The sequence below is a fragment of the Cryptotermes secundus genome, unplaced genomic scaffold (assembly GCF_002891405.2).
Source record: "Cryptotermes secundus unplaced genomic scaffold, Csec_1.0 scaffold169, whole genome shotgun sequence".
Taxonomy (NCBI): Eukaryota; Metazoa; Arthropoda; class Insecta; order Blattodea; family Kalotermitidae; genus Cryptotermes; species Cryptotermes secundus.
In genome coordinates, this window is record NW_019734311.1 from 668,503 (window position 1) to 679,696 (window position 11,194).

The following is an 11,194-nucleotide window of genomic DNA, read 5'->3' on the forward strand; positions in this document are numbered from 1 at the left end:
GACTCTTGAGTGATATGCGGAAAAATACCCTCGTGAAAATTGTGATGAGTGAACATTCCAAGGGGAAGAATATTTCTAGGCAATGCCGTGTTTGCACAGTTCACAAAAAAAGGAGTATGTCTACACTTGCAAGTTCTGTGTAATGCCACTTCACAAAGGGGAAAGTTTCCAGAAATATCACACCCTCAAGCACTTCTAGGAGCACTGGTAAGTTCTCCAACAATTTTAGTTCAAAAAATTAATTAGGAGATTTTATATTAATTTTTAAAGTGAACAGTGCACAAGTTAGGGTAGTATGTTTAAAAATTCCGGTCCCCAGGGTGATTTAAATATTTAAATACCAGTCCATGAAGTGTTAAAAGTACTCAGCAACAAATGCATTTCAACGCTCTAAAGAAGCAGACCTCATATATTTTAATCACAACTGAATATATCTCATTAGAAGGAAATGATTCCGAGAGCCAAAACAAAATCGATATCCAAAGGTTCATACTGGGTAGAATGTTAAACATGAACATTGGAAAATCCTTGCAGAATTATACAGTGTATACAAGAAATGTAAACCATTTTGCCATAACTGCCGCTAGCAGTAGCTGGGAGAATAACATATGGTGGGCAAACATATGTATGTCACAAATTTGTTTCCTAGTAACTTTAGAAAGGGGCACATAGTAGCGTAGTTGGTTGAGGCACTATGCTACAAGCCGGAAGGTAGTGGGTTCAAGTCCCGATGAGGTCATTGGATTTTTTCAATTGACCTAATCCTTCCGGCCACACTATGGCCTTGGGGTCGACTCAGCCTCTAACACAAATGAGTACCAGGAATATTTTTGGAATGTTCTTGGGGGTAAAGGGCAGCTGGTATGTAGGGCTGACAATGTTGCCACTATCTATGAGCCAAGTGTCTAGAAAATGTGGGAACCTGAACATCTCACAACCCTTTGGGCCTCCACAGCCTGTGACACAGATATCTTTACTTTTCTTTATGTAACTATATAAAAGCAGTAAATTTTCTTTGAAATTTTTTCCCACTGGATGAGAATTCTAGATAAGTGGATAACCAGGGGTTTATTATATACAGATGGCACCAGTGTTCCCACCTCCAAAGTTGTCAAAGTAGCTGTGTTGATACTGTTTGTTTAAAACATTGTGAGGGTATGTCATACCTCAAGTAGGCAACCTGACAAGAAAACTTTGTAATCCATCTCCTCACCAGATCGCACACATACACATAAATGGAGGTGCCCGTCAAATAGAAATCAAAATTAAAAATTTAATTAAGGTAGTGGTAAATTTAAAGGTACAAAAGTAGGTACAATGAAATTTCATCATAACACACTATATTACAATGTATAATGATATATATACCCTGCATATTCAGTACTCATGACTGTAGAAGTCTAAGTACTTGAACTGTTTAAATAAAAGAAAAATATTTGTATATCTGTCTAAGGATTCATGTAACTCGAACCTGTACAAGTTTGGGACTTGTAGTATTTTGGTTTATGACATACTACTATGTCCAGTTTATTTTGTTTGAATTTACAAACTGGACATTGGGCTGGAACTAATCTGATAAAGTACTTACTTTAAGATTGGCTGTGCCATAGCTCAAGCAGTTAGTCTCTGGCTTCCTACTGCGGCGGCCCGGGTTCGATCCCGGGTCTGGTCAAGTGGCTCTGGGGCAGATTTTTTCAAAGTACTTCGGTTTCCCCTGCCAAACTTCATTCCACCAATTGCTCCAGAATCACCCTCACCTATCATCTGAGGCTGGTACAATAGGCCAGAAGTGGCCGCAGTACAGGGGACTTAGTCCCACCCCACTAGCATTAAAAAAATTACTTCAAGATTTATTTGAACACTGAACTACTGAGGCCAATATAATTTACTGTTTTGAATTTTACAAATTCCACTCTAATAGCTGATCATGACATGATTTCCATAACCATCAGAATGAGCCAAACAAAAAACTTGAAAAAATTTAGATATGCTGTAGTATTTTCTCAATTATGGTTTAGCAAGGCTCAAAATTTTACATTTTTCTTTTACTGACTGAGGACAGCAGCAAAATAAAGACAGTCTACAGTTCCAATTACTAACCATCATCCCATCCCACAGTACGTAACCATGTCCACACTCACAGCGGCAAGGCTCGCCAGAAAATGTGTTGTCAGGTTGTCTGCGAAGTTCCGATCCAGTAACATTGTTTTAAATTGGTCATAACAGGACAGCTGTCCAATAGTCATCAGCACAGACCTTCCAGTAGCAGTGGATGCACCACAAAATAATTGCCGGAATCCCTCTTCCTTATACACTCGCCATATCCCATCAAATGCATGGCGATAACTAAAACACAGTTCGTTTTTTAACTTTACAAGATATGTATGTGAGGAGGCACTATTTTCAGACAAAGACAAAACAACTCCATCCAGTGTGACTATTTTATAAGTCACTGAAATATTCACCAGTCACAATGCAGTATCTGCCTCAAAGCGAACTGAATGCATTTGTTTTGCAAGAGCGGCAGGACAGACTACCAGTATTCATGCACAGTACAGACTTCAGCTCATGTGTGTTTTTTAACAGTTATCATTCTTTAAGTTATGGTGTAGGCAGTGAAGTTCATGCTCTCAAGAGATTCAAAACACGTGATTTATTTTATCTTCAACAAAGCTTTAGTCATTATACGTACAGTGTCTGTTCAATCTGAACTCCTTTATTTAGCAATAATTGCCAGCTGCACAAATTATATAGTACCAAGTGAAAATCAAATTGTTTCTTACACATCATAATTGAGGAGCAAGTTGAAGGAAATGATTATGACATATTTGAAGATATTATTCCATCACCTGCCTGGAGCAGCTGAAGAAAACCACAGAATCTTTGCCTCTGAATAGTCCATTTCTCAGCTGATATTTTCACTGAGAGCCATTCAAATATACAGTATGATTGATAACCACAATATAAGAAAATTCAGCCTTTAAGTCTTCTCCATAAACTGTATGCAACCTCTGTGGCTGAACACTCTTATGTGATAAGCTCAGATTGTGTGTACCTTCTGAGAGCAAATACAGTAATTGCAACTGAACAACCACTGTTTTGTCCATGTTCCACACAGATGAGTCATGTTTGGATGATTCAAGCAAGCAACAAACAATTACTTTTGTGACATATAATATGAAAGAATAGTTGTACACTTACTTCCGCCTCTTGGCAGGTGGCAGTTTGATATCATTCTGCATACGGATATTCATGAGATCAGCTGGGGTCCCAATGAAACCACCAATTATTCCCCCAACAGCTGCTATTCCAATTTTCTCAGAGAAAGATATTTTCTCACCTGGTTTAGTTATGAATTCTTTGGCGGCCTGTGAATAGGAATGAACACAGATTCATAAATATACAAACTTTGCTGTCATGTGACAGGAGCTGGTAAATATTTTGAAGATTTTCACTAGGACATTCTTCAGATGAAATTATGGAGTAGAAGTACATGTTGTTCAATAGTGTTCTTCACTTTGGTAGGACACAAACACAAAGAATGTTCACAGTCAACTGGCCTTGACAGAAAATGACTGATGGAACTGAAATGGACACATTATCATGGCAGATGGCTTGTGACAGATGCTCAACCTTATTTTACATACATATACATTATAATGTTCATATTTTATATGAACATGATCCTAACACTCAGGCTCATGCTTTATTCTTGTTCCTATAAGTGTGATTTAAGACAGAAATTGGATTTGTTCATATCTTTTCAGAGCTCTTAAAAAAAGTCTGCTTCAAATGAGAAGTATCTGCATTCCTGACATAAATCTAATTGTGTTTTCATCAGCTGAATCACTATTTCACAAGTTCACTGCATAGACTATTGCTAGCCATGGTTTGGCTCAGAAGGAAAGAATAAAGTATATAAAAATTAATGCAGACACATGCACTACTTCAGCTCAGCATGGATCTGATCCACTCTGCTCAGACCTTCAAATTTTTTCAAATGAGAATAGTTTGCCAGATTGGTCCAAAGGTAGAAGACCAAAAGAAGCTAGAAACAGCCAAACAATATACAAACAAAACACTGGGTTTTACCTGTGATTATAGTGCACGCAGGCAAAATGCCATGAAATAATACAACCTTATATTATGTGACTGTTGTAAATAAATTATATTGAATGAAGAACTGCTGATTAAACTAGTTACAGTTCATGTTCAACTCTATAATCAGAACAAAAAATACTAATACTAATAAACGAGTCAGGAAGTGTACATGTGCCTACACAGTAACAACTGTTAATGTTTTGCTCTTGTATGTTTAATTATCTTGAAAACTGTAAGACTTATATAAAAAGTGTACTTGGCATGAAGTGTGTGCTTCCATTTTCTGTTTGACACATTTTTTGCTTCCAAAAATGTCTAGTGAGATATGCACAAGTTACTCTACAGATCCTTGCAGAAATGCACATAGGTTTTCATGTAAAGTTCAACATTATTGTCTGATTTTAACCCAAACCAAAGTAGGTTAACAAATTTTAGTCCAAACCCCTCAATATCCAGTTTCATGGAAATCAGTGCTATGGTTCTAGAGTTGTTAGCATATGAACATACAAATAGGCAGATATGCTGAAGATAATGGATGCATTTTTCCAACTTCTCATTACTAATGTGCCAAAAAGAAGGTACATGGGGCAAGATATCCAAACACTGAATTGCCCAAGTACTCAGCACGTCACCCCTCAGCAATATTCAAATATATGAATTGCTATCCCAGATATAACAGACTTAAAAGCACTTATAAACTGTTGTAAATACTTTTACATGTGACTATCCACAGGGTTTGGACTGATAATTGAATTCATTTAACACTTGTAACCTGTAACTTGTAACTACAAATACCTATATACAGGTCATGGATCTACACACACTACAAATCACTACTCCAATCATTATGGCTTCTATGTCTTCACTAGGCACTGCTACGTAATAGTTCCCCACAGTGGAGATCCTCCTGCTCTTGTGCTTCTGTCATTGCTGGCTGGCTACCATCTCACAACTCTCTGTCCCTCAACTCTGACAGAGTCCTCCCTTCAGAACTGGCATATTATGGACGAAATGTGGTATGCAAATATTTTATTTATCTGTAATATTACATGGTAATTTTCCCATATACTTCACAAGCAATATAAACAAACTTACATAAACATACATAAAAATGACAAGACTCTATTATAAATGGTTATATACAGGGTGTCCCAGGAGGAATGTGCCAAACTTCGGGAGGGTGTTCCTTATGTTAAAGTATGCCGATATAACCCAAAACACCTATGTCCAAAGTTGAACGGTTACGGAGATAATGGCCCAAGAAAAGTGTGGTCTTCTGGCAGGTCCAAGCACTGTACCTCGCTGTACCTCTCAGCTGAGAGCCCTTATCTATGTTTGTCCTTGAGTGCGATGATACTCCCTAGCCGTGCTTATGTAGTTGGCTCATACCAGAACGCGCAGTCAGCACGTTACGTCATCGCTCGCCAGTCATGTGTTATGTATACTGCTTGGAAACCTAAGGACAATTATGACATGGCGAGCGAGTATTTTGTACTTCACTTTTATGGCTTTCCGTCACTCACAAGTTAGTTTGATGTTACGTACATTATTAACATTACAGAATCCACATATTCCTGCCAGTTTTAATATGTATTTTGTAATCAACAAGTGTGTAACCCCGGTCAAAGTTTGACACTTCTCTGGCCATTATCTCCGTAACCGTTCAACTTTGGACATAGGTGTTTTGGGTTATATTGGCATACTTTAACATAAGGAACACCCTCCCGAAGTTTGGCACATTCCTCCTGGGACACCCTGTATATAATAAATTTGGCAACACTGTATAATTTATATATATTTATTCAATTCAATACATTACTCTTTCTTGTGTACCTGGACCACCTAAGCACAGAAGCCTGAGAAGTAGCAAAGAAATTTTTAAATACATCTCTGATAATGAATGTATCAGAACCACCTTTTCATAAATACGTCATAAGTTTTCAAGATCAGGAGGGTCTGCTTCAGCCTCTAGGTCCCCAGACTGCCATGTACAATAATTATTTCTCAAAACACTGCTTAAATATGCTGAAACCCAAAGAGTTATGTCTAAGTAGTCTGGAAATGGATTTAACTTTTTAACAAAATACATAGAATTTCTTTACACTGATTCTGAGTGCATTTTCACTGATTGCCCTCACTTCACAGTGTACAGATGTAAATTACTTTGGGCTTGTCATTTTATAACTGCTATAGTCTAGTTAACACCTTTCTGCAAAAGTAAATGCCTCATCTCCTAGTGATTACATCATTCCAGGTGAAGTTTTATCTGATGCAATATGTAACTTTCCTGCTTGCAGATTTTTACTGAATTTACATACCATACATCACCATCACTCTTTGGGTTATATGCTTCAACATACTGTCATAAAGCAGTAATCTGTGTCAACCATGGCAAATAAAACAATATCAAAGTAATAGTTATAACAGAAAAATAATGCTGCCCTTGGTGCCTTTTTTGTGAATACATTTTGTCTTATTAATGGCTCCAATGCAATTAGTTTCATTTGCTTGAGAAGCCTGTTCATTTTTTTGCCACTTCTCCTTCATTAGTTTAAGCAAAATGATGGACCTTAACATTTCCCAAATGACATTACAAGTTTCATATATTACTTCCTTTACCACTGTCTCCCCCAACTAGAATTTAGACGGAAGAAAGAAATGTATCATAGAAGGGCATTTACAGGCACTTTCAGATGAATGAGGAGTGTGACCTCAGCATCCTGTTACTTAGTTCTATCATTTGTAGTTATTAAATTGGAACCAATATTAACGAATCAACACGTCTTTAATGTGTGAAATATCTTATTGCTCTAACAAATTTTGTACTCTGTTTTAAATTTATGATATTCCTGTAATACATATTTTTTACTTTCTTAACTAATCAGCGGATACAAATTTCACAAAGTTTTGAATCTTCTGCTACCTCCAAACATTTCTGGAAGATCGAAGTTTGATAATGTGAGGAAATTAAATTGGAATATTTGTGAATAAATACTGTTTGTAAGTTGAAATGCAATTTATGAACAGTTCCAGTTTTAAAGTCAAATTGACAAAAAAAGAGCTGAGTTTTGTAAGTGTGGATCTGAACCATCTCTAAGTTAAGTAAATGAATTTAATTTTCTTTTGCAAAACACTAATTCTGACCAAAAGTAAAATTGTGATGAAAATGTTTATGCTGAAGTCACTGCTATCTGCTTCACTGGAAAAATTCCATCACACAATTTTGACCTGTGCTTAAATAATGGTAATAGTTTATACCTCAAAGTTGAAAGAACTTGCTCTATGATATCCAAATGTGTCTGAAAAACTTTTCATCTCCTCACAGGCAGTGAAATTCTCTCAACAAGTTCAGCTTTGCACAAACTGTGTGCATTCAGAACAGGAAACTATGCTTCACCAATTCACAGCATGCATTAACAATTCCAATAGTTCCCTCTTCATTGACAGTTTAAATGAATCTGAGGTAGGGCAGGGGCCAATACCTGAGTTGAGCTCAGCTGAGCTGAGGTGAACTAAGAGCACTGCAATAGGTGTGCACCATGCTGAAACCTCTGTTCAAAAATACATGCATCATAACCATCACTCAACACAGTAGATGACTTGGTAACAGCAAACAAATACTGACCTCATAGACTGCAAATCTTGTAGTTGAATATGTGAGTTGGCGCAGCACAGCTGCTGTAAGACCATGGTTGAGACTTAATACTCCCTCCTGCTTTATGACATTCATTGTAAGGCGAACTATGGAGTGGTTCACATCTTGCTGAGTTTGCTGATGTACCTGTCATGGCAGAGAAGTGGATATATACACTGCTGCCTACAATCCATTTGTCCATCACACAGAATATTAATGCACAAAAAAATCTAATTGACTCTTAGCGATCAGAACTGAAGGCAGTTTTATGTTCTAGGCAGTATATCATACATAACAACTGTGAGGAACCAAATCTTAATTTGGCACAGTGTAGGATCACAAATTTGAAAATAACAGTATATTATAAACAGAAACGGCTAAGAAAAAGAACATACTTTGCACCAGAATGTACCAGGAAAAATAATGAGGCCTAATGAGTATCTCAAAAACAGTGTACTGTAAAGAAAGAGCATCTTTTCTTGAGGCAAAATCAATACATAAAATAATGTGATAGCAATGAAATCAATAATAAAAATGCATCATAGCAAATCAGGTAACCTTTAGCCAAGATGGGAACAGAACTTTCACACATACAATAAAAAGACCATGCTATGAATCTATGAATGGATGGGAATCATACTGTAAATAATCACTGTATTAAATTAAACCTTGTCAATAAGGAATATATTGAAACTAAAGAAGTTCTACATAACAGTCTCCTTTGGCAAGGTTATATTAAATTTAATATTAAGAGGCTGAAAAATTATGTAATTTTGTCATTCTACAGACCTTTAGGGCTACCAATGATGCTTCATACTGCAACATTCTTAAATATATGAAGTCTGCACTTTGTACAGTTTCCGTGTGTTTCCATGTGGTTTTTAAGAAGGAACTGTTTACCTTTATTGTGTCCAGAGGCTGTGTAAAACAAGCTGCTGCAGCAGAGGCCACACCTCCCATCCACCATCTTGGCACACGAATTTCTGTCATATTTCCCCTGTCCAGTCAACCAATTCACATTGAAAATAAATTTCTTATGTGATTTCAAACTTCTGATCAACTGATCAATTAACTGAAAGAAGATTTGTCAAATAGCTGTCAAGTTAGATATGGAGCTCCTCAAGGTTCCATTCTTGGTCCATTACTTTTCATTTTATGTAAAAATGGTATGACAATAACACTAAGCCTGTAATATATGATGATTGCATTAGATACCACCTCCTTTAACATTACGACACCCTACATTCTGCCCATAGTATATGTACATAATTATAACTGTCTTTATATCTATTACAACAATGAATCACTTGTATAATACATGATACAATAATAGTTATTTTGTAGTACCACACATATTATAATAATAACAAATAATTATAATTAAATTGTCGTATATTATAAAAGTGATCTGTTATTTTCAGTTATGAAGATAATCATAATTACATTAATACACAACAGAATGCAAACATTAAAATGTACTTATGTGTTTCATGATTCCCATAATGAAATGTGATCACTTCCCCAAGCTGTATTAATCAACCAGTGCTTAGAAATGGGATGTGGCATATTTCCTGTGAGACAGAAAATCAAGTTTAAAATATTATGAGGTTGAAATTTGTGCTTCGGTGAGTTACATGGATTCAACATGTCATACACATACCCTCTGATTGCATTAAGGGCTTAGTGCCACTTGCCACTTGATATGGAGGGTGTCTGCAAACATACTGAATCTGTGTAGGTTTCTTTGCGGGTAGGGTGAGACTGAGTACACTCAGTACGTCGGCCACTGTTTGGCCTACTGTACCATCCCCAGATGATAGATGACATGTAGCAGTCATTGTAGCAACTGACAGCCAATAAAGAATGGTCCAGTATCTTCGAGGTTGGGTGCAGATGACTGTCCTCCTGCTTGGGGGTTTGGTGGAAACCGAAGACACTCTCACAATAAGAACCTGACATGTTACAAAAAGCAACACAGGCAAGCAAAGGAAGAATGCCATTATACATTCTGTGCGGTTTAACAGTTCATATGCACACTTTTGATGGAATTCTCTTGAAATTAAAAATTAGGAAAATCACAACCTATTTTCTGTTTATGTCTGACACGATTTGGTTCGCTGTCACAAGATTATTCGTACAATTTAACTTAGATAATATATTGCTATATCTTATTATTAGCTTTTTCTTTATTTAAATGGGGGATGTCAACAATTTGAATATATTCGTGACATATCCACTTTTTACGCACGCTAATTAAACTCGAACTTATTCATTTGAAGAACAATATATATATATATATAGCAAATTTAAATTTCACGGTTATGTAATAACCTCAAATATCATGGGTCATCCATATTATGCGCGTACTCTAGGACCTCCTGATTTGCACAATTTCCTCCGTTTCCCTTCACTATCGAATACTTATTCGATATCAAACTGTAACTATCGATAAATCTAAGTCCCTAATACTTTAATCCGTGGTCACAATCGGTCACGTTGAACACAACGAATACTTCAATCGAGTATCAAAACTATAAACTGATTTCTTTCTTACGGCATGGTGCGAAACAAGTACAATTATACGTTTAAAATTGATGGGATTCATCAGTAATGCGCATCGCACACGAGATACTCTTTCCTGCCCTACCTTATTACCTATGACACGATTGCCACTCACATCTTGAAAACTACTTACAGGAATAATCCGATACAAATTATGAGATAAAATTTCCTCCGTGTTAAACACCTAAATATAGACCTATAAACAAACTACAGTAACTTCAACCCCCACCCCCTCAACCCGTTCGGACCGAACAACCGTGCCAATCATCGTGCGGTGTGGGGAGATATGCACTAGCGACTTCTAAAGGTAACTTGTATAAATTACTTGAACTAAGTGGACAGCCGGGATCGGTCGGGATATCGTAGTCGGTATAGCGACTGGATATGGGCTGGTCGGAGCTCGAGTCCCTGTACGGTCATGAATTTTCCAGACCGGCTCTGGGGTCCACCCAACCTCCAATCCAATTAGTACTGGGGGCTCTTCCCTCGGGGGTAAAGCGGCCGGGGCGTGAAGCTGACCGCTCACCTCCAGCTAGTGCCGAGGTCAAGAAAATGTGGATCTATACATCCACTCACTCATACTCCTTCACGGTGTAGTGCTTTTAATTAATTAAGCACGAGGACAACTTTACCTTTTACTTGAACTAAGTGACACAAATCGCGGTCACAGTAGCCGAGCGGTCTAAGGCAAGTACTGTCTTCGCTTGGAAAACGAGATCGTGGGTTCGAATCCCACTCAGGGCATGGATGTTTAGTTTGTGTGTGTGCGTTTTTCTGTGTTTGTTTGCAGGTAGAGACCTTGCGATGAGATGATCACCTGCCCAAGGAGTCCTACCGAATGTGTAAGATCTAGAAAAACCGAAGTGAACAGAGAAATTCATAGAGGTAGGCCTAGGC

General features: G+C 37.3%; 1 protein-coding gene across 12 annotated transcripts in view; it reads right to left on the reverse strand.

Moving 5' to 3' along the window:
• The window catches only part of LOC111868467 (mitochondrial dicarboxylate carrier), a 15,680-nt gene extending 5,108 nt beyond the window's left edge, over positions 1–10,572 (reverse strand). For 2 of the 12 annotated variants that reach the window (XR_004513448.1, XM_023859114.2), the window contains exons 1-5: positions 9,540–9,977; positions 8,636–8,732; positions 7,727–7,882; positions 3,202–3,368; positions 2,101–2,346 (exon numbers count right to left, since the gene is read on the reverse strand). Coding sequence is in view for 11 of the 12 variants with exons in the window: in XM_023859114.2 (XP_023714882.1) it covers positions 2,103–2,346; positions 3,202–3,368; positions 7,727–7,882; positions 8,636–8,732; positions 9,540–9,742 (867 nt within the window). In the remaining variant the exon portion in view is untranslated. The other 10 variants (XM_023859122.2, XM_023859121.2, XM_023859118.2 and 7 more) reach the window with 10 other exon arrangements.
• Positions 10,573–11,194: the final 622 nt, after the last annotated feature.